This window comes from Rhinolophus sinicus, linkage group LG13 (assembly GCF_036562045.2).
Source record: "Rhinolophus sinicus isolate RSC01 linkage group LG13, ASM3656204v1, whole genome shotgun sequence".
Lineage (NCBI taxonomy): Eukaryota > Metazoa > Chordata > Mammalia > Chiroptera > Rhinolophidae > Rhinolophus > Rhinolophus sinicus.
The window spans coordinates 15,143,858-15,169,524 of NC_133762.1; the positions used below are offsets into that span (position 1 = coordinate 15,143,858).

The window sequence follows — 25,667 nt, forward strand, 5'->3', positions numbered from 1 at the left end:
ATTCTGACTTCTTCAGCCCTGGGAGATGGGGGAGGAATGGCCAGAACCCAGGGACCCATTGGGGCAGGTCCCATTCAGCCATGTCTAACCCCGGGGGAAGGCAGTGGAGCACGGAGACCAAAACGCCCCTGGGACGGATTCCTGCCCTGAGAGGAGCAGGCTCATCGGTTTTAGGAAAGGTGTCCCTTTCCTCCTCTGCCCCCACCTCCCGGGCCTGTAGAAGCCAGGCCTGAGAGGAGGCGTGTGAAACGGCGTGTGCAGACAGGCCAGCACCCCTAAACGGGGCACAGTAACCCTCACGGGGCACGGGGCTCGGGGGAGAGTGTACGTGGGGCCCAGGTAGCCCTGGCCTCCCTCTTGTGGAAAGTGGGCCAAGCATTGAGAATGTCCCCCTTCGGACGCAGACCACACAGTGCGTTTACTTCCACTGAGGCGTCCTTGTGGGCTGGACGTGACCTGGGTTTTATAGGTGCCCCCCGTTTCCTGAAACCATTTTATTCATGAGAGGTCTGGCCACTTCCTGTCCATGGCTGCATCAGTCGGTTTCCCTGGCAACAGACTCTGAGCCAGAGATGTGTGTATAAGAAGGTCATTGCTGAGTGTCCCTGGGGGCGACCCCTGTGAGGGGCAAGGGAGGCAGTGGACAGGGGAGCGTCTGGTCCAGTGCCCCCATGGGGCTCTGTGCCATGTCCTGGCAAGTCGCTGCGCCGGGCAGAGCGTAGCCGGGGCGAGGCTTCAGCTGAGGGCGGATCGTGGAGACGCTCCGCTGTGAGTTGTCACAGGACCCATGGCCACTGTGGATGCGCGCCTGGTATCAGGGGCTCCTCTGGGGTCACCCCTCAGCATCACTCAATAACGCTGAGTCCTTTTCTGAGTTCAGCTGAGGGAAGAGTGGGGATTAAATGCATGGATAGCTGTCCTGTTAAATCCATGCATAGCAGGTGACCTTGGGTTCACCCCTTTCCATGTCTGGGATTCACTGTCTTGTCTAGAGAGTGGACGGAAGCTTGTGGGAGCAGAGAGGGCCTCTAAGAACCCTCCCAGCTCGCCTGTTTCAGAAGCGCAGAGTTTGAGCCTGTGACGGTTTGGGGTGGGGGTAGGTTCCCCAGTGAGACTCAGGTCACAGGGTCTCCACAGGTGCCTACATTCTGACTGTTGGAAAATGCACACGATCCCTGGGGACCCTGTGAGTCCCATGGCCAGCGGTCAGCAGGGAGGGGATGGGGGGCAACCTCATCACAGGGCAGTGGGGACGGGGTTCCAGGAGAATCCCACTGTACGCTTCTCCCCTCCCCCCACGACTCCTTCCAAGGAGAAAGGACCACCACATGGGGTGTTGCCAGACATCTTTGGTAGTTAAAAGCCATACAGTATTGCCCGGGACAAACACAGATGTAGCTGGATCTATTTGCTTGCCCTCCCCGCCCCACCACGCGCTTACTATTTATTTTCAATAGACAAAGAGTGAAGTCACTTTCTCAAACAGTTGGAACTCATTCTCAGCTAACCATTTGTTTAGAGCATTCTCTGCCCCAGTGCTGGGCTCCGGGCTGTAAGGGACGGACACATTAGTCAAATGCTCACTCACACGGAAATATTAATAAAAATAAAGGGGGTTGGGTGCCCTCACGGGGACGGACCTCGTGGATGGACCAGGAGGGCTTCCCTGAGGAGGTGCTGTCCACGCTGTTTTCTGAAGGGCGTGTGGGAGTGAGTGGGAGCCAGGGCTGGGAAGCGAGCTCTGGGTAACGGGGAACAGCGTGTGGTCCTGGAGCAGGGATGGAAAAGGAACCGTTTCAAATCCTACCAGCTGAACCAAGACGCTCTGAGCTTTGCAAGAGTACTTCCCACCCGTCTGTTTTCCTTGCAGCGTCTTTTTAAAAATAATCATGGTGACTGGCGAGCTCAGGGAGTGAGCTTTTCATGGTGGGGGAAGCCATCCGGAGCCCTTGACTCTGTTCCCCACACCTGGTGGCCAGCCCCCCCGGTGTGCACCCTGGAAATCCAGCTGTCACGCCAGCCCCTCCTTCCTCCTGAGGCCTTTCAACACCAGGCTCTGATTTAGGACCGTTGTGGGCACGGCCTCATACCATCTTCCCCGCAACCAACCGAGGCAGGTGGCGCTCACCCCCAGGTCACTGTAAGCTGTGCTCCTAGCATGCTGTCCTGCCGGGGTGACCTGCCCACCTGCATCCCGGTTCATGTGCTGATGTCCCACTCGGGGTTGGCTTATGGGTAACTTCTCAGTTCCCACAACGTTATCAAAACCACAGTAGACACTTGTGTCATCACTGATTTTTGACATTTCTCCACATTATTGACTCTTTAGCTTGCTTTTGATTACATTTTTCCAAAACATTATTACAGGCATTGCTCACACATACAGAAAAGTGGAAAGAATTGCACTATAGCTACTATCTAGATTTCCCAGGTAACGTTTAACTCTCTGTTTGCCTTGTCACATACCATCCGTGCTCATCTTATTGTTTTGATGCATCTCTAAAAATAAATTTCAGGCATCGCTGCACTTCTCTTTCAGACACTTCAGCGTGTATACAATTAGCACAACTTCAGTGTTTGCTCACTGGTCTCACTTAGGTAAGATGTACACTTTTCCCTGCATGTAAATTTTAAGTGCACCGTTCTATCAGTTTTGAAAAATGGATACACCTGTATAAAAGTACTGCCGTGCTACGATGACGGACGTACCCAGAAAGCTCTGCTGTGCCGCTTTCTCAGTGGCTTTTGGGATTTACTCATAATGTATGTACGGTCTCACTAAATGCCGAGCCCTGTTAATGAGGTGCAGTCCCGCTCTGACCTGCCTCGGCCTTGCGGGCAGGACCCTTCTCGTAAAGGCCCCCAGTGTCGCAGGGCAGGCCTCACCGTGGCCCCAGGCGGTGACAGGAAGCCACTGAGAGACGGTGGTGCAGGCCAGTGCAGAGGACGTGCCCTGTGACGTGGAGCAGGTGCCCTGTCGTAGGATGGCCCGGTGGCAGGGAACACCGTGTGTGCGTGCGTCCGTGGGCCTCCCGTGGGCCCCCGAGGATCCTGAGTCAGGGTGGGGGTGCTGAGCTTTCCCCTTGGGCTGCCGGTGTGCTTCTTGCCACAGTGCTGGCTGGTCCAGGGGTTGCAGGCAGGGGCAAGGTGGACACAGCCCAGCACAGTGACTCGCGGCAGTGTCAGTGGGTCTTGGGGGCCCCTGAGTCTCCCCCTTGCCTTCCTGCCCTCCCACTGCGGGTGGTGGAGTGTTGTGTGTGGGGGACTGTAGCCATGTCTGAGGCACCACCACGTGTCAGGCGCTGAGAGCATTCTGGTGTCCGGCAGTGACAGGGGCGTGGCTGCTCCCACGTCCCACAGCCAGGGTCTGGGGGTGAGAGCTCAGGCACCGTGCCACCTGCCATGGCCAGCGTGTGTGCGTACCCGGCCCACAGCTGCTTCTGTCTGGATGTCTGTGCGTCTCACCACAGAGCTCTCCCTCCCCCTCCTCTTTTCCTTTCTTCTGGCGACTCTGTAGCCTCTCCTCTGTGCCACGGACTGTGCAGGCTGCAGTACGACACAGAAGACAGTCGCGTCTCAGGAAACTCAGTTACTGGGCACCGCACGATGAGAGAGACGGGCATGGACGGGGGCAGCGCCCAGGGCAATCAGTGAGTTGGGAGGGTGTGTCAGGGAAGGCTTCCTGGAGGAGGGGACTGTGAGCCGAGCCGTGAACACATGTGAAGGCTGGCGGGGAAGCCGTGGCCTGAGTTAGGAAGGGTAGCATGTGTGCCCTCCTGCCCGCTGAGGTGGGATTTGGAAGGGGGCATGGAGCATGAGTGACTGCAAGCCTGCGACCTCAGACAGGGCTTCGAAATGTTTACTTAGTGAGTCAGTCGTGTCATGACAATAACAAATTAAAAGGAAGTAGGGATTTCTTCATCTTTAAAGATGTTGCTTTCTGATGCAAGGCGGGAGACGGCGTTCCTCAGATAGTTGTGTGGGCAGAGAGGCTTGCACGGCCCAGCACGCTCACCTCCGCTCGCCCCTTGTCCAGTCTGAAAGCACAGGCGGGGCTGGGCCGCTGGCTGCAGGGTCTCTGGCATCCAGGTGGGGCCGGCGACCACCGGGACTCGGGACTCCACTGTCTCCCGTGCGCCCCTGGGAAAGGCGACCCCAAGCCCCTGCGGGCGTCCTGCACAGGGGAAGCATTGTGGCCCTGCTGTGTTCCTCATGAATCTGCCCTTTCTGTGGTCTGGTGCAGGGCAGGCCGGGCAGCACCAGCGAGCCCACCCTCTCCCCCTCTGTGCGGTTTATCCCTGTCCCCCCGGGACCTGCGGGATCTCCCCGACGGTGCGTTTGCTCAGCTTTTATTGCGAGGACAAGGATTGTCTGCGCTGGGCTGTCATGCAAGCGGGGTTCACGTCTTGGCTCTGTGCCTGGGGAGAGGCATTTTCCTCCCTGGGCCGCTTCCTCTGGTCAGGAAAATCGGGAGAGCTGATGGGGCCCGCCCCCCAGGTCAGCTGTGGGGAGATGCTGGGCTGCGGCCGTCGCTGCGGCAATCAGTGTAGGTTCTGCGTGTCCCAGGGCGGTGGATGACACCAGCTCACCTGCTGGTCCAGCCCTCGGGGTCTGTGAAGTCCTTGGAAATGAACTCTCTGGCCTTGGAGGACACGGTCTCACTCTTTCCTAACATGTAGCCATGAGGTGCCAGGAGAGAGAGTGTGTGAATGCGTTTTTAAGTTTCATCTAAATCTGAGCCTAATCACATGAATTAGATTAAGAAAATGTAAGAGCTCTTTGTAAACTCTAAAATACAAACAAATGTAGAAGCCTGCTACATGGCATTAGTCATTTATTTATTCATTCAGTTTGGGTTGATTCATTCAGTAAATGTTTATTGGGCCCGTGTGTGCCAGGCATGGGGACCCTGCTGTGAGCAGGCCGAGGAGTTCATGTTTGGGGTGCCTCGGTGGGACAGCGGGATGCTCCACACGTACTGAACAGACTGACGAGACCCGTCAGATGGTGACAAGTTCTGAAGGAAGTACAGGAGGGAGCTGTGATGAGTGCCGGGGGCCAGCTCAGATTGGGCGGCCTGGAAGGGCCACGCTTCGGATGGCACGACGGAAAGGGCCAGCCATATGGGGACCTGCAAGGGGACCCTTCCTGGAGGAGGGAACAGCTTGGACAAAAGCCTTGGGTGACATGGACTTGGCTTCTTAGAAGAGGGAAGATAAATGGGCCTGATCGTGGAAAGCTTTGGGACATGGCAAGGAATTTGGATTTTACTTTGAAAACAATGCCAATTCTTGGGGAGGGATGAATAGGGGGGACATGGAGCATTTGGGAGGCAATGGCACACTTTTCTGCAGGATTCTGTAATGGTGGCTCTGTGATAAGATGCCACGATTTTGTCAAACCCCCAAAGTGTGCAGCACAAAGAGTGAGCCCTGATGTAAACTATGGACTTTCGTTAATAAAGTCTCAGCATTGATTTATCAGTTGTAAGAATGGTCCCCAGCGATGCAGGACGCTAATAGGAGAAACCCCGTGTGCAGTACAGGGAACTCGCTGTACTTGCTGCATAATTTTTATATAAACTTAAAACAGCTCTAAAAAATAAAGCCTCTTTTTAAAAATTACAAAAGAAAATGACGAAAGCAATGTTAAGTTCTGGAAGGTTTTATGTAGGGGAGGCCCATGAGCCATTTTCTATTAAAATAACCAAAAACCAAAAATCTAAAAGCAAAACAACCTACCTGGTTTTTGTGTGAAAATGGATTATGGAGGCCCGAGGCGGAGCCAGAAGCCCAGTCAGCAGGTGAGGGGAGCGAGCAGTCAGAACTGTGGCAGGGAGGTGGGGAGAAGTGGGTGGACTGGGGGAGAGCCGGCAGGAGTCGCTGATAGATGGGAGGGGGGGGACGTGGGGAGTGTGCACGCGCGAGAGAGCGGTCATGATGAACATGTGTGGCAGGCGCTGTCTGATCTCAGCGCTTTACAAGTCTCCAGCCACCGTGGGAGGGGGTCCCAGTGCAGTAACCCCCTGTGGCTGAGGCAGCTGCCCCAGGGGTCCGCTTCACCACCCACCATCACTCACCTGCCCCGGGTACACCTGAGACCGGCATCCAGGAAGTAAGCCGCCGACCCTGGGGTCCGGGCTTACCCTGTTCAGTGGGCGATGGTAAAAACTCCCAAAAGACGGAAGCCTGGGGGGGAAGAGGTGTTGTTGGGGGCAATCAAGGGCGCTGCTTGAGGCATTAGGTACAAAATGCCCGTTAGACCCCCAGCGGGAGATGGTCAACAGGGGGAGGGGAAGAGACTTGAGAACTGAGAGGAAAGCGCGAGGCTGGACACATGGTTGGGAGTTGTGCGCACGTCGGTGGCTCACACACCTTGTTAAAACCGTGCAGTATATTAGTGATGAAACGGGACTTTGAGAGGATGCAAAGCCCAGGATGGAGACACTGGGAGAGGGAAGGCCCGAGGGACGGCCACGCGGCCTGTACAAAAGGCAGCTAGGATTTTATTTATTTTTATTTTATGTTTCAATTACAGTTGACATTCAGTGTTATTTTGGTTTCAGGTGTACAGCGTAGCGATGAGACGTTTGTGTAACTTATGAGGTGATCCCCCCGTAAGTCTGGTCCCCACCTGGCACCACACACAGTTGTTACAGTGTCACTGACCACACGCCCTGTGCTGTACTTCACATCCCGTGACGGTTTTCATAAATGGCAGTTTGTACTTCTGACTCCCTTCCCCCTTTTCACTCAGCCTCGACCCCCCTCCCATCTGGCAACTATCCGTTTTTTCTTTGTATCTATGAGTCTGTTTCTGTTTTGTGTTTGTGTATTTTGTTTTCTAGATTCCACATGTAAGTGAGATCATATGGTATTTGTCTTTCTCTGTCTGACTGATTTTACTGAGCACAATACCCTCTGGGTCCACCCAGGTGGTCACAAAGGGTAAAATTTCACTCTTTTTTATGGCCGAGTAATACTCCTTTTATGTATGTACCACCTCTTCTGTATCCATTTGTCTGTCAATGGACACTTAGGTTGCTTCCATATCTTGGCTATTGTAAATAATGCTGCAATGAACATAGGGGTGCATTTATTTTTTAAGGTTAGTGTTTTGAATTTCTTCAGATAAATACCCAGGAGTGGAATTGCTGGATTATAAGGTAGTTCTACTTTTAATTTTCTGAGGACCCTCCATACTGTTTTCCACAGTGGCTGCGCCAATCTGCAATCCCACCAACAGTGCATGAGGGTTCCCTGTTCTCCACATCCTCGCCAACACTGGTTGTTGATTTATCGATGAGCCATTCTGACAGGAGTGAGGTGGAATCTGATTGTGGTTTTTATTTGCGTTTCTCTAATGATTAGTGACTTTGACCATCTTTTCATATGTCTATTGGCCGTCTGTATGTCCTCTTTGGAAAAATGTTCTCCATGCCCTCAGCCCATTTTTAAACCAGATTGTTTGGTTTTTTTTGCTGTTAAGTTGTATGAGTTCTTTATATGTTTTGGATATTAACCCTTATCAGATGTATTGTTGGCGAATATCTTCTCCTATTCATTTGGTTGTCTTGTTCCTGATCTTAAGGAAAATGGTTTTAGCTTTTCACCATTAGTATGATGTTAGCTGTGTGTTTGTCATATGTGGTTTTTATGATGTTGAGGTATGTTACATCTATCCCCATTTTGCTAAGAATTTTTATCAGAAATTGATGATGGATTTTGTCAAATATTTTTTCTGCATATATTTATATGATCATATGATTTTTATCTTTCATTTTTTTATGTGGTATATCACATTAATTGATTTGTGTATATTGAACCAACCTTGCATCCCAAGAATAAATCCCACTTGATTGTGGTATATGATCTTTTTAAAGTATTGCTGAATTTGTTTTGCTAATATTTTGTTGAAGATTTTTGCATCTATGTTCAGGGATATTGGCCGTTAATTCCCTTTTTTTGCCATGTCTCTGTCTGGTTTTGGAATCAGGGTAATGCTGGCCTCATAAAATGTACTTGGGAGCCCTCCCCTCCTCTTCAATTTTTTGGAATAGTTTGAAAGTATAGTTTGGAATAGTTTGAGAAGAAGTTAATTTTTCTTTGAATGTTTGATAAAATTCACCCTTGAAGCCATCTGATCCAGGACTTTTGTTTGTTGAGAATTTTTTGATTACTGATTCGATTTCATTAGTAGTAATTGGTCTGCTCAGATTTTCTATTTCTTCTTGATTTAGTCTGGGAATATTGTATGTTTCTAGGAATTTATCCAGGTTGTCCGGTTTGTTGGCATGTAATTGTTCGCAGCATTTTCTTATGATCCTTTGTATTTCTGTGGTGTCAGTTGTCACTTCTGATTTTATTTACTTGAGTCCTCTTTTTTCCTTGATAAGACTGGTTAAAGATTTTTCCAGTTTGTTTATCTTTTCAAAGAATCAGCTTTTGGTTTCTTTGACCTTTTGTTTGTTTTTCTTTCTTTTGACTATTTCATTTATTTCTACTCTGATCTTTGTTATTTCCTTCCTTCTACTCACTTTGGGCTTTGTTTATTCTTCTTTTTCTAGTTCCTTTCGGTGTAAGATGAGATTGTTTATTCGAGATTTTTTGTGTTTGTGAAGGTAGGCCTGTATTACTCTGAATTTCCCTCTTCGGACTGCTTTCACTGTGTCCCATAGATTGTGCGTTGTTGTGTTTTCATTTTCATTTTTCTCCAGGTATCTTTTGATTTCTTTCCTGAGCTCATTGGTAACTTATTTGTTATTTAGTACCATGTTATTTGAGTCTAGGTATTTTTGTGTTTTTCTGTTTCCTTTTTGTAATTGATTTCTAGTTTCGTACTACGATTGGGATTGGAGAAGGTGCTCAATATGATTTCTGTCTTAAATTATTGAGACGTGTTTTGTGGCTTGACATCACTTATCCTGGAAAATGTTCCATGTGCACTTGAAAAGAATGTATATTATGCTGCTTTGGGGTGAAATGTCCTCAAACTGTCAGTTAAACCATGTTCTGTAGGGTGTCATTTAAGGCCACTGTTTCCTTGTTGATTTTCTGTCTGGAGGACCTGTCCATAGGTGTCAATGGGGTGTGAAGCTCCCCTGCTGTGACTGGCCCCTTTATGTCCCTCAGTATTTGATTTATGATTTAGGTGCTCCTACGTTGGGTGTGTAGATGGTTACAGGGGTTATGTCTTCTAGTGGATTGGTCCCTATAGCATTATGAAATGTCCCTGTCTCTTGTTACAGTCTTTGTTTTATAGTCTGTTTTGTCAGGTATAAGTATCACCACCCCAGCTTTTTTGTTTGTTTTCATTTGCATGAAATATATTCTCCAGTCCCTTTACTTTCTGTGTGCATTTTTCTTCCTTTTTTTTTTTTTTAAATTTTTTATTGGGGAATATTGGGGCACAGTGTGTTTCTTCTCCAGGGCCCATCAGCTCCAAGTCGTTGTCCTTCAGTCTAGTTGTGGAGGATGTAGCTCAGCTCCAAGCCCAGTCGCCATTTTCAATCTTAGTTGCAGGGGGCACAGCCCACCATCCCATGCGGGAATTGAACCGACAACCTTGTTGTTAAGAGCTGGTGCTCTAACCAACTGAGCCATCTGGCCGCCCCTGTGTGCATTTTTCAACCTGAAGTGGGTCACTGTGGGCAGCGTATGTACGGGTCTTGTTTTCTTCTTCATTCAGCCACCCAATGTCTTTTGATTGAAGCATTTAATCCATTTGCTTTTAAGGTTGTTACTGATAAGTATGTAGTTATTGCCATTTTATTCATATTTGTAAGTTTTTTCCCATCTTCTTAAAAAAGTCCCTCTAAGATACCTTGTAGTAGTGCTTTGGTGGTGATGACTCCTTCAGGTTTTCCTCGTCTGGGAAGCTCCTTGTCTGTCCTTCGATTCTAAATGGCAGCCTTGCTGGGTAGAGCAATCCTGGTTGTACATAGTAGATTTTCATCATTTTGAATATCTCCTGCCACTCCCTTCTGGCCTGCAGCGTTTCTGTTGGGAAATCGCCTCATAGTCTTATGGGGGCTCCCTTGTAGGTAACTAACTGCCTTTCTCTTGCTGCTTTTAAGATTCTCTCTTTGTCTTTAACCTTTGGCATTTTCACTATGATGTGTCTTGGTGTGGGCCTGTTTGGGTTCATCTTGTTTGGGACTCTCTGCGCTTCCTGGGCTTGTATATCTATTTCCTTTGCCAGGTTAGGGAAGTTTTCTGTCATTTTTTCTTCAAATAGGTTTTCAACTCCTTGGTCTCTCTTTCCTCCTTCGGTAGCCCTATGATGCAAATGTTGGTACCCTTCATGTTGTCCCAGACGTCTCTTTAACGCTCCTCATTTTTTAACTTTATTCTTTTTGCTGTTGCGATTGAGTGTTTTCTTTTCCCTTGTCTTCTAAATCACTGATTCGATCCTCTGCTTCATCTAATCTGATGCTGATTCCCCCTAATGTGCTTTTTATTTCAGTTATTGTATTCTTTTCTGACTGGTTCTTTTTTTATGATTTCCATCTCTTTGTGTAAGTTCTCACTGAGTTAATTTATTTTCCCCTAAGTTCACTGAGCAGCCTCATAACCAGTGTTTTGGACTCTTATATGGTAGATTGTTTGTCTCTATTTTGTTTAGTTGTTTTTCTGGTGCTTTGTTCTGTTGTTTCATTTGGGACATGTTTCTTTGTCTCGTATGTTTCTTTGTCTCCTTATTTTGGCTGCCTCCCTGTCTTTGTATCTATGTGTCAGGTGGAGCTGCTACGTCTCCCAGTCTTGGCAGCGTGGTCTTATGTGATAGGTGTCCTGTGGGTCCCAGTGGTGCAGACTCCCTGGTCACCTAAGCCAGGTGCTCCAGGTGTGTCCCTGGTGGAACCCATCTTGTGCAGGTGGATTGGGCCTGGTCTTCATGCCGAGGAAAAAGAAAAATGATGATGAAACAGCACATGGTTCTTCCGGACACCACGCACTTGAGAGCTATTAGCAAGGGACTTCTTTCTCCATCGTGTCAGTTCCTCAGTGACACTCTCCGTCCCTCAGTGACACTCTGTGGTCAAAGGTGTAATTGCATTTGCCAGTGAGGAAACCACAGCTGAGACATGACCAAGTGCCTCAGTTCTAACCAAGCAGCTCGCCCCCACCTCCCTCCCTCCCTGCAGGCCCGGGCAGCTGGCCTGTGGAGAGTGCTGGGCGCTGTGGGAAGACTCCCCTTTTCCTGGAGGAGGTGCTGCTGGGGGCACAGATGTGAGGTGCAAACTGCCCCATGTCACTGAGGGTCTGGGCAGGGTCTCAGCTGTACTTTGGAGTGAACTCACCTGAGAGCGAGCAAGAACGCATCATCCGGTAATAGGCAGAGGCAGGAACTGAGTCAGGCCCAGCTGACGAGGGGGACTTGGCCTCGGCCTCATCCAGGAGGCAGGGAGGCCGTTGGGCACTCCAGCCTCAGGGTCTGGGAGGGCAAAGCGGGCCTCCACAGGCCTGGTGTGCCACATTGCCCCCCAGCCCTTCTGCCAGCAAGACGGTGCTGGGGCCTGCCGCGTGGGAGCCCTGGCTTCGCTGTGCCCAGGGAACTGCCAGAGGCTGGGGGTGGGCAGAGCCGGCGGCATTCTGAGGCCCACACTCCTGCCCTGGAGGCCTCTCTCCTCTGCAGTCCGCACGGCCCTGCAGAGTGGCACTGTCCCCACCCCTGCTGACAAAGGCCGCTTTGTCCAGTGTGCCTCCCTTGGCACCGTGGCCTGGTCCTCCAACAGTGGCTGGGTCTCTGCAGCCTCGCCTGGAATTCCAAGGGCTCCGTCGGTGGCTCCTACTCGCTCATTAAAGCCCCCAGGGAGCCCTGAGACATTTGGTGGTGAGCGACCCAGGGCATTCCGTTCGTCAGAAGAGAGGGGTACACACGTGTCCCCTCGGGCATGTGCACTGGCTCACAGAGCCTGTGCTCAGGACCCATGTGTGGGACGAGCGTCAGGGGGCCAATGGATTAAATGTCACCCTTAGAGTAGGCTCTCCAAGGGGACGTGGCTGTCACCCGGTAGGACAAACAGAAGCGCCTTGTCCCTCCTGCTCTGGTTCCCCACGTGTTCTGTGTAAGTCAGGTCCTCGTCCTCACACTTGGGGTGCTGCAGAGTCCCCTGCAGGGCTTGTGGAAACAGAGCGCAACCCCTCTTGTTTTCTGATGCGGGAGGCCTCAGAGCACCCCGGGACCTTGCATTTCTAGCAGGTGGTGCAGACACGGCCGGCTCGGGGGCCAGACCTTGAGAACCGCTGAGCTGCGTCAGCCCCTGAGAGCCGGTTGTCCGTCGGACAGACGGGCGATGCCATCCCGGGGAGAGCCTGGGCTCTGGCGTCGCAGGAGCTCGGTTGGACTGCTGGCTGGATAACGTGCTGCTGGGTGACCTTGCTGGGCCCCCAGGGCTGCTGTGTCGGTGCTCAGTGAGCTTGTGCGGTGCCTTTTCTCCTGCCCAGCGGGCCGTGTTTACTAGTGTTGGCCAGGGTTGTGTGAGCTGACGTTTAAATAAAGCTCCTGCCGTGTGCCAGGCACGCTGTGGCTCCCTTCCTGCCCTCCCAGGGAAAGTCAGGAGCTGGGCTGGGGTGCTGGGCACCCCCGGCTGTCCTCTGCCAGCCCAGCAGATGGGGGACCTTGTCCAAGGCAGAGCGTCCCCGCGCTGGCAGCCCCTCCCCTGTTGGGGACCAAGCCTTTTCCCGCGGAGAAGTCAGATGGCTGCCGTGGGAGTCCCAGCACATCCCTGCCAGTCGGGCACATTTGCCCTGCGTCACCTGCCCAGAGCAGGTGGTGACGGCAGGGTCTGGTTCAGAGCATCCAGCCCGCAGAGCCTGGGGTCTGACGCGGAGCCCTGCGTCTGTGAGAAGAGCACGTTCGTTTCTCCTCCTCTGCCGCTCAGCCCCAGGCCTCGGCCTCAGCCTGTCCTGGGCTAAAGGTGCCTGGTCACTGCTGGGCATTTGGAGAGAGAAGCGAGGGAGGTGGCAGCCCCGGGGGCTGTGAGCAGGGAGGCAGGTGGGCCCAGGTGAGTGAATGGCCCCTGGGCAGCCGCTCTGCCCAGGTGGCCGCTCTGAGTGGCACGGGGAGGGTCTTGGCTGCTGGGCGCTGCGCTGGGGTCTGGCAGGAGCAGAGTTGCCTGGTGGGAATCGGGTGCTGACCAGTGAGGGGAGCAGGAAGCAGCTTCGGGAGGTGGGGGTCGCGACAGGGCTGTCACTTGTCCTTGCTCTGCAGCCCTGGGAGCTTCTGGTTCTGGGATTTCTGACGTATCAGCGTAGACGGAAGAAAGGAAGGGGGGTGGGAGGAAGGCAGCGGGCCCCCGGGGAGGCCTCCCGCTGCCCGCAGGCTGCTGCACGGCGGGCAGGGCTGTCTGTCTGTCAGTCACTCCTCTTACCTGGGCTGTCTGTCTGTCAGTCACTCCACGGGCGTCCGGGGAGGCTCAGGCGCCTCATCCCTGGGCCGGTTCAGTCTGTTCCTTTGGTTGATGAACGTGCAACTTCCGTTGGAGAACTCGGTCACCCAGCAGAGGCCGTACCCACCCTCTCCTCTTGCCCAGCGATGTCCTCCCGCTTCAGGCTCAAAAGCAGATGATAGAAGAGTGTGTGTGTGTCCGTGTCTAGAGAGAAATAGAAATAATCTTGGAAGAGACGATATATAATTCCTTACCAAAGTGCAAACCAAAAAGCATCCCCTTGCACACACACACGTACTCACACACGCAGACACATGCACGCACACATGCACACACACTTACTCGCACGCACACACATGCACGCACACACGCACACACACATACACACGCACACACGTGCTCGCGCGCACACACACACTTGCACGCACACATGCACACACATGCACGCACGCACACACACACATACTCACACACACACATGCACGTGCACACACGTGCTCACACACATGCACGCACACACACATGCACACACACGTGCTCACACACGTACTCACACACGCACACACACTGCCCTACAGCACATGTCTGCATTGCTGTCGCCACGCTTGCAGAGTGTTCCGTGAGTCCTCATGGTCACCCCACAGGATGATGCAAACAAGTGCAGATTTGGACAACTCACGGATTTGGCCCCGAGGTGGGGGTCCTAAGTGAACTATTTATCCCCCAAAAGGGGTGGTCCAGGCACGTAGTCCAGGCAGAGGTATCCTGCCGAGGCTGTAAGATGTCTGGTTCTTCTCTGGCCAGGGAACCTTTGTGCCTGCAGTGTAGGCTGCCTCGCTCATTCAGCACGTGTTTATGGAGGCGTTGATGGGGCCACTCACCAAGCCAGGCCTGGTGGCTCCGCTCTGAGCACTCTGGACAGGAGCCTGCCCTCCCTCCGGGAGCTCAGGATTCAGGCGAAGTGACTGGGGTTCAACAAGCTCGGCAGTGGAGCCAGAGTCCTCCTGTGCTGGTGGCCGGCAGGTGCTCAGGCAGCCCTGGGTGCCTGGGCAGCGTGGTTTCCTTTAACTAAGTGTTATCTGGACTTGGGGTCTGAAGAGTGAGGAAAGCTTAGCCTCCTCAGGGGTTACAAAGAGCCTGCAAGGCACCGGTCCTGTGCCGGGGCCCAGGGGCAGAGAAAGCATGGGTTCCAGAGACTAAAGGGTTTAGTGGTGTAACAGGAGGGGCAGAGCGAGTCTGGGGAGGGTGAGTGCTGCGCACGCTGAGGACAGAGCTGTCACTGGGCCACAGACACTGTCTTTCAGTTAGATCTCAATCATCCTTCGTAACGGGATTTTTGAAATAATACAAATGATTAAAAAAATACTGAAAGAAATCCGTAATGTCCCCCAAACAGTCATTTCTTTTGAACTGCAGAGACGGAGAGGTTGGGATGGGGCAGATGTGGAGGCGTCCCCAGCACCTCCCTGTGAGTAGGGAAGGGGCGTGACACATGGGCTCATTGTTGGAATGGATGAAGAGGGAGAATCTAGGCTCAAATACCACCCCCAGAAATTCTTGACAGAACCACTAGTAATCTAAAAACAGGATGTGTAGCCTCTAATTAATTAAGGAGGGTAAGAAAGAGTGAATAACTTGCCTGGAAGGCAAGACATGGAAGGCGTAAGGCAGGCGTAAAGAAAACTGTCAGAGAAAAGATGTCTCACCCACAATATACCGTGTTTCCCCGAAAATAAGACCTACCCCCAAAATAAGCCCCAGTTAAGATCGTTAGCCAGACAGATGCATTTAGTACATTATGACGATGTTCCAGAAGAAGATGACATGACTGTGTTTGAATAAATATAGGTTGTTGTACATGAAAAAATCAGACATCCCCTGAAAATCTGTCCTAATGCATCCTTTGTAGCAAAAATTAATATAAGACCTGGTCTTATTTTCGGGGGAATACAGTAAGCTATAAGGTTAATAGTGAATATGTGTAAGATACAAGACGTACGGTTGTAGATTATAAAAAGGAAGACGCCCAGATTCAGCTTACAAACAGGAAAGAAAAAAAAAACTCGAGAGACAAACCCTCCCTCCCAATCTAATTACATTCCACTTTCAAGAGAAACATTTAAAACTAAATCACATGAAGTTAAAAATAAAGGGACGTGCCCAAGAAGATGGAGAGAAAGTGAGGTGGCCGTGTTAATTCTGTCAGACGAAACAAAACCTGAGCTGACTAGATCAAGAACTTCTTACAAACACGACAGAAAGAAGAGCATGCAGTGGAGATAGGAAAATCAGAAAACTTTATGTACCCAGTAAAAGCATTGACATAATGTGAAACAAAAATTTTGGAAGTGTGTTACAAACACGGTGCCAGACGTCAGTACCCTCCACTCGAAGCTTTTTCAGGTTAATTAGACAAAATATGAAGAACTTGAGGTTTTAAATCTATGACTTACAAGAGTGAATATACCAGCCTCCCCTTCATCCCCCCCAAAAATGTTCACATTTTAAGAGATGGATCTATGGATTACTTTTGGAAGTTGAATTGAATTGCAGTAGCGACGTGTAGTATGACGTTCACTCAAAAGATGGCGTCACTCAAGTGAATGCCAGCTTCATTCATTGTAGTAGAATTTTAATAACAGTTTTTTCCTTTCTTAAAATGTGTGTACATTTTTGGCACCCTCTGTATGTTTCTATGTGTGTGTTTTAATATCATGTTTGAATACATACATATTTGAAACTCCAGAGAATAATCATTCTTTTCAAGTGTGCACAGAACATTCAAACATTTAGTCACATCACATACTGACTTACAAAGTAAACCTCAATAAATTCCAACAAACAAAGTGTCCAGGGCACAGCCTGTGGCTACTACGATACAATTAAACTGGAATTTTCTAATAAAAAAATTGCAAGAACAACAAGGGTAAATCTTGGAAATTTAACCACAAGAAATGAACAATAACCACAAGCAGTCTTAAAGAACTGAGTTTAAATTGGAAATCAAAATTGCAATTACCATTTCTACCCTGTTTCCCCAAAAATAAGACCTAGCTGGACAATCAGCTCTAATGCGTCTTTTGGAGCAAAAATGAATATAAGACTGATATTCATTTTTGCTCCAAAAGATGCATTAGAGCAGATGGTCCAGCTGGGTCTTATTTTCGGTGAAACATGGTACAATAACAATTAGAACATCATATTTAAACATTCATGGGTTGCAGCCACAGGGATCCTCAGAGGGGACTTTCTAGCAATGACGAAGTGGCAATAACAAGCAGCCAATAACCATTTGAATTTATTGTCACAAAGTTGCTGCGAGGTGGCTACTACAATCATGCGAATTATACGGATGAGAAAACTGAGTCACAGAAAAGTCAAGTAGATTTTCAAGGTCAGACACTTAGTAAATAATTGGACTAGGATTGGAAGCCAGGTCTAGCTGGGCTCTAAAGCCAGCGCAGGTGCTAACTGCATGCTACCCTGATGCTTCTGGAATAGAATGAGTGAATGTGAGGAAAGTAAATATTAAACTCTAGAAGATAGAAAAAAGAGCAAAAATATAAGCAATACGGGAAGGGAAAAATAGTGAAAATAAATACATTAGAAAGCAAAGCAAAACAAAACAAAAATAGTCGATGTTTTCACGAAGTCTAGGAAAGAGTCCTTTGAAAGCACCAGTAGGACTGAGCTCCTCCCGGAAGGTAAATCAGAGCGAAATGGAGGGAGACCAACCGCGCATAGAGTTTCAGAGAAAAATTGTCATTGCGAGTCTGTAATGGACAACTCTGTAGTAATACATTTGAAAATCTGGATGAAAGGGTAGTTTCATGACAGTGTCAGTTGATCAAAATTGACCAAGAAAAGGTTTATAAAATTAAATAAACCTATAACCCAGGAAGCAATGGAAACTTGCAAAGAACCCCCTCACAAGAGATGCCAAGACTACTGAAAGTATTTTATGAAACACTATTTTAAGCTTTTATGGACTAGATGTCGTTGAAGCTGTTAAGCTATTTCAGAGAGTAGGAGGCGCTGCCTGGCCTCCTGACTCTTTTTACGACGTCCTTATAACCAGAGCGCGAAAGGAGACGAGACCGTTTGTACATGTGAATATAGATACAAACACCCCAAACAAAATGCCACCTCCGTCCGGTTCTCTATTAAAAGAATTGTGCGCTGTGATCTAAGGAGACTTAAACAACAGCAAAATGTAGGCGACTCGGTCGTAAAAAGCCCTGCATCTGTTTCTTCACACGGAGAGAGCGAGGGGCGTCCTCCCCGCCCAGGCCTGGGAGCTGAGCGGGCTTTTAGGGAACAACACCCGTTCTTGTGGAGATCCTCCCCAAATCCTGATTGGTGGAATCGCTCCTGAATGTGACAGAAAACAACTTTATGTCAATATATAGCAGTCAGTATCTTGCCAGAAAACGCCAGAGGAATGTCCATTCATGTCTAGAAAAAGACACGGAGCACCTCTGTTACAGCCATTATTTACCAATGTTCTGGAAACTTTCAGCAGTAAAATTAGAAAATAAAATGAAATAAGTGGTATATATATTTTAAAATGAAACAAGTTTATTAATATTCAGAGATCACATGGTTGGAAACTCGAGTGAAGTTGTTGAATAGTTACTAGAATTAATAAGAGATCTGTAAAGTTGCCAGTTATAAAAAATACTTATATTCAAAAGTCATAACTTATATAAAAGCAATAACCAGCTAGAAAGTGTATTTTACATGTGGTTCTATTCAAAATAGAAACAGTAGTGCTAAGAAATAGGTAATTAGAGATACTTAGAGCCTATATGAAGAGTATAAAATTTGATTGAAGGAACAGTAAATTTCCTCCCTTCATTTCTTATCTCTGAGTCACTCTTCAGTTCAAGCCAAAGTTACCCCCTGGGCTGGAGTGACCAAACTTTAAAAATTGCTTTTGATACAGGGCACTGTCGGAGAATTCAGAAATTTAAAACATATTTCATCAACTAGTTCCTTTCTGCATGTGGTTATTTACCCTCCAAGTTCTCAGTGAATTAAGTGTATTTTATCCAGATGGAAGCGTGGTGGCCTCTCCTCCCGTGGGTTAGCTTTGCAGAGCGACAGACTCAAGAGTTTCTGCACATGTGCTTGCTGAAGAAGCAAGTGGGAATAGAGCAGGGAGGGAGGGAGGGTAGGAAGGAGGGAGGGAGGGAGGGAGGGCAGGAAGGAGGGAGGGAGGGAGGGAGGGAGGGCAGGAAGGAGGGAGGGAGGGAGGTCTGACTTAGTGACCCTGCCCCCTGGAAGTTTTTCGATCTTTTGAAGGAAATAAATGTCCCTTTCTTAGCACTTCAGCTCTGTCCTTCTGGCGTGGCACTTTCTATGCAGATGGCAACACAACCATCCACTGGGAACTGTAATGATGAGTCAATCCTCACGCTCCTTGCGGGGTCTCCCTACGTGAGGGGAGAACCTTCCAGCCCTAGCGTCTGTGGAAGATGCAACGACAAGGTAGACATGGCCAGGTTTGCAGGAAAGGTGTCGGAGAGTGGGAGAGCCCTTTCCTGGGGGAAAAGCAGGTTCCTTGGACTTTCTGCTGAGAAGTCACAGTGCTGATCCTATGAGCTTAGCCATGTTGGGTACCCGAGGGAACCCACAGGGCTGTTCTGTGGAGGATCCACTGGGGACAGAGAATCTGACAAGAGTTCGGCAATGGCTCACGGAACATGGGGCCAAAGTGGAGAAAACACGGGAGTTCTGACCTGTGGAGGCAGCTGGGATGGGGGATGGCCTGCCCCCCAGCTCTGCTGACATTTGGTTCCATTAGGAAGCAATAGCTGGTTCCAATGTCCTGAGCACAATTACCAAAGCAAAGCTAAGCCATGTGACCTCGCTGCTGTGTTTTCAATTACTCTCTCTCCTTCCTTCTCTCTCTCTTCTAAGCCGGGCCTACGGGGAAACCAAGCTCTCACAGAAGTCCAGTTCTGGCTTCTCCTCTGCAGCCTGCACCCTCCCCCCCCTTACACATTTCCGTAAAGATGAGGCTCATTTGGAAAATCACCATTGCTCTTAACCAGAGGGTTAACCTTTGCCCCCAGCATGCTGCCAGCCTCCCATCCCGGGGACCCTGCCATCCACATGGGCCAGGGCCGCACAAGTGACGGCTCCCTCTGGAAAAGCTAATTTGCAAAAACCGCCAGTACTCATCAGACACTCCTGCAGACGGTCCCCTGGCATTAGCACAGTTCCACACGCAGCCGGCTTGTCCACCACGGAGTGAAGTGCACAGCCTCGCAGCTGGTCCCAGAGGTCCCCCAATGTTAGTGTCCCGGTAAACACCCAGTGCATGAGCTTGCCTTCGTCTGGGCAGCTATTGTGGGTTGGGATATGGGGGAGCGCACATGGAGGACAAAGGGGATTGAGTTTGCATTCCAAGGATCTGTGCCGACTGCGGCAATGCTGGGGGGAAACAGTGCAAGAGGCTGTTATGCTGGAGCCCAGCACTGGCGGGGAGGAGAGCTCGAGCCTTGACTGGGGGTACTGGCTCCTCTCCTAGGCTTGCGGTGGGATAGGTGACAGCTTCAAAAGCCTCGTGGCCCTTGGATGTCAACGTTTTCCGTGCCCTATGCCAGTAGAATCAGAGAGAAAAACTATTCCAGGAGGACCTATTTTTTTTTTTTTTTAAACAAAAAGAGGAATCTCTTAGTCTGCAAATCTGAACAGAGGGACGGCTTCAGGCATGGCTGTATCTAGGTGCTCATGTCATCTGGACTCAGTCGTTCTCTCTCTCCGCCCTCCTTCCTTTCTCGCCACGTCTCTCCCTGCCTCTGTGAGGTCTGTACCCCTGTGTGGGCTTCCTTCTCAGACAGCCTTCCTCAACCACACGTCTATATCCTTCCTGTTTAATACCAGCAAAAGCACAGGAGGAAATTAACACAAATGTTGATTAACTTTCACTTCCTCGTATGCCTAAGCGACTGGTGCCGGCTGTGACCAGCATATGTGTGTACACACACACACACACACACACACACACACACACACACCCCTCTTTCTGCGAGTCCCAGGTGAACCCTGGAGAGTCCTCATGAAGCTGAACAAGCTGGAACGAGGTCTGGATGTATTCCTACTTACGGTGGCACTGGTGTTAACGGGTGACGAGGGCACAGACGTCCGTGGTCCTCACTCTGGGCTCCGTGAACTCTGGGTTTTCTTTGGCGACGCCACAGGAGGCATGAGGGGTAGAGCCAGGGGGCAGGCAGGTAAAGCTGCCTCCCTTCCACCCGCTGACCTGTGCTGTAGCCTGGATTCCCTGTGACCTGTCTGAGGAGTGGCTTTTAAGTGTAAACGTCTCCAGCACAGGTTCCAATCTCTAAAGCCCCTCCTGTGACTGCTGGATCTTCTGCTGGTGGTCTTTGTGGCTTTGACCTTGCACTTCCCTTCTCCGTGCCTCAGTTTCCCTGTCTGTGGAATGAGGGTTTGGATCAGAGGAGCTTTCGCCTCCATGAGCCTGGGAGTGGAGAACCCCATTTGGGCAGCACCCTGGAAGGGCCTGTGACCCTGAGGGACAGTCACCCCGTGTGTCCTGCTGCTTGGGCACGGGGCACTCGTGGCTCAGCTCCAGGACTCACGTCTAGCTCCACTTGTCAGCGGCAACTCACACGGCTTCTTCTGTGTCCTCTCTCCTCCAGGGACCCATGAAGGGGTGGCTAAGCCCAGTCCAGTCACCACCCGTCCACCCAGGGCCAGAGATCAGGACAGGAAGAAGGGCAGCTTCACTTCCTCCCTGAGGATGGAGCCGCACAGCCGTTCTGGAAGGAGCCGAAAACCCACCAAGCTCCGGGCTCTGTCCCGGTCCCTGATGCTCTGTAATGCCAAGACCAGCGACGACGGCTCCAGTCCCGATGAGAAGTACGCAGATCCCTTTGAGCTGTCGCTGGGCCAGGGCAACGAGGGCATTTTCCATTCCTCTGTGCAGCTGGCAGACACGTCGGAGGCCGGGCCCGGCAGCCTCCCTGACCTGGCGCCGTCCTCTGAGGCCGCTCCCATCCCAGCAGCCGGCAGCGATCGCGGCAAGGGCTGCAGGAGGACGTTCTTCACGAAGGTACGCCCGGGTCTGTGGGCCGGAAGAGCCTGTGCTGGTTTCCGCTGCTGTGAACCGGAGTCGGGAACCCTTTTATTCCACAGGCAGGAGGGCGCAGGGGTCTGATTCTGAACAAGGAACAACGTGAGGCAGGGTCCCTGGAAGGACAGCAGGGACCGTGGCAGCGGGGTGAGGCTCAGCTGACCTTTCCTGAGACGTTCAGTGAGATACCGTGTGGGCCCGGGGTCAGCTGAGCCTGTGTCCCTGCTGCATGGGGAGGGGATTGTTCTCACGTCCAGACGGGCCGTATGTGGCACCCCACCGGTGGCTCCCATCACACCCAGCGAGAGCCTGTGGGAGTCCGACTTCTGGGGCCTGGCAAGGGAGGGGTCTGTGGCAGGCGGGCAGGGGGTGTGGGCCGCTGCGTTTGCCCCAGGTGCTGATGGTGGGCGTTGCCCGGGCCCCCGGGCCAGTTCCAGCACAGAGCTGAGGGCTGAAGGGGGCACTGCAGCCATAGGGACGTGGGGAGGGAAAAGCAAGCAGCCTTTGGAAACCCAGCTCAGAGCGTTTCCTGCCGTGTTGGCCCGTACCTCTCGTTGTGCTGTCCGAGTGAGGTGGCAGAGGCAGGGCGCCAGGCGACAGGGGCCAAGTCAACAACTGTATGTGGCAGTTGCTCTCCATCAGTGCTGGGTGCTCAGTCTTCCTTCCCTCAGAGGAGGGATTTCCGAAGGGTCTGAGCAGCCCTGTACTGTGGAGCTAGCGGGGCTCGCTCAGTGATGGGCCCCCTGGGGCTTCTCCCACACCCCACTGCCCCGTCCCCATCCCGCTGGGCGCAGTCACATGACTGCCAGCAGCGCACAGGGAAGGAGTCGCAGTACCTTCCAAGGGACCCAGTACCGCGGAGCAAGATCCCTGCTTAACACGCGCCTCATAAACAACGTCCTGTGTCATCACGTAAGAGGGGTCAGGCCCCGGGGGCGGGTCACCCCATCATCACACACAGGCAGCCCCGGTTGCTCCGGGACCCACTGTGATTGTACTGTCAGGCAGGGTAGAAGGTGGCACCCGCCGCCCAGTGGGTGGGGGAATCTGGCCAGGCTCCCGCGGGGCCACGAATCGTGTGACACGTACGCAGTCCGCCGGCGACTGGGAGCCGCATTCCTTCATGGCAGTTTCAGGCCATCCAGGTTAGAGCTCAGATAAACGCAACTCAAAACGCATTGCGCGATTCCAGCAGACTCCTAGAATGAATTACTCACTTGCTTCTATTTCTTTTTTCTTTTTTTAAAAAAAAGATTTTATTGGGGAAGGGGAACAGGACTTTATTGGGGAACAGTGTGCACTTTCAGGACTTTTTCCAAGTCAAGATGTTGTCCTTTCAATCTTAGTTGTGGAGGGTGCCGTTCAGCTTCAAGTTGTTGTCCTTTCAGTCTTAGTTGTGGAGGGTGCTGCTTAGCTCCAGGTCCAGTTGCCGTTGTTAGTTGCAGGGGGCGCAGCCCACCATCCCTTGCGGGAGTCGAACCGGCAACCTTGTGGTTGAGAGCCCACTGGCCCATGTGGGAATCGAACCGGCAGCCTTCGGAGTTAGGAGCACGGAGCTCTATCCGCCTGAGCCAGCGGGCTGACCCCGCTTCTATTTCTTTGCACGAGTATTTCCTGAGCACCTACTGTGCTCCAGATACTGTGGGAACCTGCTTAAGTGGGGTGGGAACTGCTCTCCAGGGGGCTGTGGGAGGCGCCTAACGAGCAGGGAGCACGTGGGGTGTCGGGGTGGGAGCCAGGAGCCTTCTCTGCCCTCCGGCTCCTCCCCTTCTGTTGGGCCTGGGTGACACCTGTAAGTACGTACTGTGAGATGCTCCCCAGGGAAGGGCTGTGGAGATGCTGAGGATGAGGCCATGGTGATGAGGAGGCGTCGCTGCCCCTTTAAAAAGGTGGTCGCGAGGGCGCCTCTGAAAGTGGCGTTTGAGCAAGGGCCTGTGTGAGTGAAGCGCAGGACTGAGTCATGTGCCCATCTCAGGGAAGGGCATTGCAGGCAGAGGGAACAGCATGTGCGAAGACATGAGGAAAAGCACGGAGGAGAAGGGCTTCAGGGAAAGCGAGCCGCAGGCGGGCGCGAGGCGGGCCAGACCTGGAATGTTATTCTAAGAAGGATGGGGGCAGGTCGGAGGCGTGAGCAGGGGCCTCACACCCCATAAGGGCCACTCTGGCTGTCGGGCAGAGAATGGTGTGCAGGGGCTTGGCACTAACCCGGCCGGAAGTGACGTGGCTCAGGCTGAGATGGTTGTGGTACAGGCCCCAGGGCCGGATCTGTTTTCAGGACAAAGCCACCAGGACTTGTGATGGGAGGATGGAGAGAGACAGAGTGAGTTGTCACGGCTCTTCCATCGTCTCCCGTGCCCCAAAACCGTGGAAAGAAGGGGGTCACTGGGGCATTATCGTTGCTGGGGGGCAGTATGGCCCCGGGTGTGGGGGGCTCGTTCCTCGACTGCTTGGCTGTGAGTCCAGCTCTCGCATGTAGCAGCTGTGTGGTCCTGGACAATCAGTCTGCCTCTCTGGGCCTCGGTCTCCTTACCTGTGAAACGGAGGGTTTTATCGGGATGACGTGGTAATCACTTCCATGGGCAAAGCTGCCTGTGTCAGCACCGTGCCCCAGCCATTGCCTGAGCCACAGGGCTCGCATTTCTGTGGTAGGATGGGACACTGACCGATGCGGAGTGACCGAGTAACCGATGAGTCCCGTGCGGGCAGGTGGGGGAGCTGTAGCTCTTGCGGTGCTCACAGGCTGGTGATGGAGAGAGACACGCACGGAACACGTCGTCCCACTTCAGGCCATGGGTACAGGCGTGTGCGGGAGTCCTGCGGGCACTGCTGAGAGCAGGACATCCAAGTAAACCAGTCCAGACCACCGTGCGTGGTGGGGACGGGGAGAGGGACGGGCGGGGGGGGGGGGCTGGGCAAAGACTCGGGGGGTCGGGGGGTGTCCAGCATGAGGCCGACAGGCGGGGCCAGTGCAGAAGCCCAGGCCTCCGTGTTCCTGTTCTCAGGAGCACAGGAATGAGTCCTAAGCAGGTGAGGGATTCAGTGGTCTGGGCGGGTCCCACAGCAAGAGTGCCAGGGCACAAAGGTCAAAGGTGACAGTTGGGCCCAGTATCACCTTCTCACAGGGACCCTGCCATCGTTCCCTGGCTCCTGCGTCCGGGCGTGACTCAGTTGGCCCCGTCGGGCCCTTCAGCCTCCAGCAATGCCATGGTTACACTGATTTCAAAACAGCATCTGGAAGGCGGCCCTGTGACATCAGCCTCTCCTCTGGAAACGCCTAGTGTGAAAACTAAAGAGGAAGTTATATAAACAGTCAAGTTTAAAAAAAAACAAAAAAAACACCTCATTGGATGTGTGGAGATTGGCACAGTCTGGCCTGAGTAAGTCAGGCCCGGGAAGTGCAGAGCTGGGAGCGGGTACCCGACTTGTGCTGTGCGTGAAGCTTCCCTGGGGCCCCTTCTTCAGGGGACCTCCCAGGCCCCTGGGGACGAGAGTAAACGGGAGGGACTGGGCCAAACCGGACTGACATTGGCGAGGAGGAAATGCCTGGGCTCCTGGGCTGCTCCAAACCCGCTCGCCATCTGTTCCAGTGGAAAGGATTTTACGTAGGACGATGTCGTGGCCTGCAAGGGGTGAGGTTTACCCAAGCCCTCCCCGTCTGCTCTTTGCTCTGTCTCTCTCCTCCTTCCTTCGTTTTCTTCAAACATTGGCCAAACACCTGCTCTGAGCTACCTTCTGGGGATGAAGAAACACGATGACACTAGTAACAGGCTTTATGCTCTGCAGCGTGGAGCTCCCCTGGAAGTGACCGGGTTCCCCCAAATCCCTGTGACACGGGAGTGATCCCAGAACAAGACAGTGAATTTGGGTCAAGCTCAAGCTCCCCCTGTCAGTCTGCCCGAGGCTCAGTGCACCGGGGACTCGGGGACTCAGGTGGTGCGTCCCTGGAGAGTTAGGAGGGAGCCGGGTGGTGGGTGTGCAGGGCGGAGGGGCGGAAACGCAGAGGGCACCAGCGGCTGGGGAGCCACGTACCCCGGTCCTAGCCTGGCTCTGGCTCCATGTTGGCAGAGGGAGCCTTTTAAACACATTATTGCCTGCAGCGAGGGCAGAAGGATAGTTCCCCGCGTGGCTTCTAGAAGCTTTGTTGTTTGTCTTTCACATTTGGATCTTTAATTC

At 51.9% G+C, this 25,667-nt stretch overlaps 1 protein-coding gene across 6 annotated transcripts in view; it reads left to right on the forward strand.

The window, feature by feature from the left end:
• IL16 (interleukin 16) overlaps window positions 1-25,667 on the forward strand; it is an 87,673-nt gene that overhangs the window by 15,461 nt on the left and 46,545 nt on the right. For 4 of the 6 annotated variants that reach the window (XM_019743500.2, XM_019743499.2, XM_019743503.2 and 1 more), the window contains one exon: window positions 21,061-21,473. In XM_019743500.2, coding sequence (XP_019599059.2) covers window positions 21,061-21,473 — 413 coding nt within the window. Of the gene's footprint in view, window positions 1-12,691; window positions 13,007-21,060; window positions 21,474-24,998; window positions 25,124-25,667 lie in introns of those variants that run through there. The other 2 variants (XM_019743502.2, XM_019743505.2) reach the window with 2 other exon arrangements.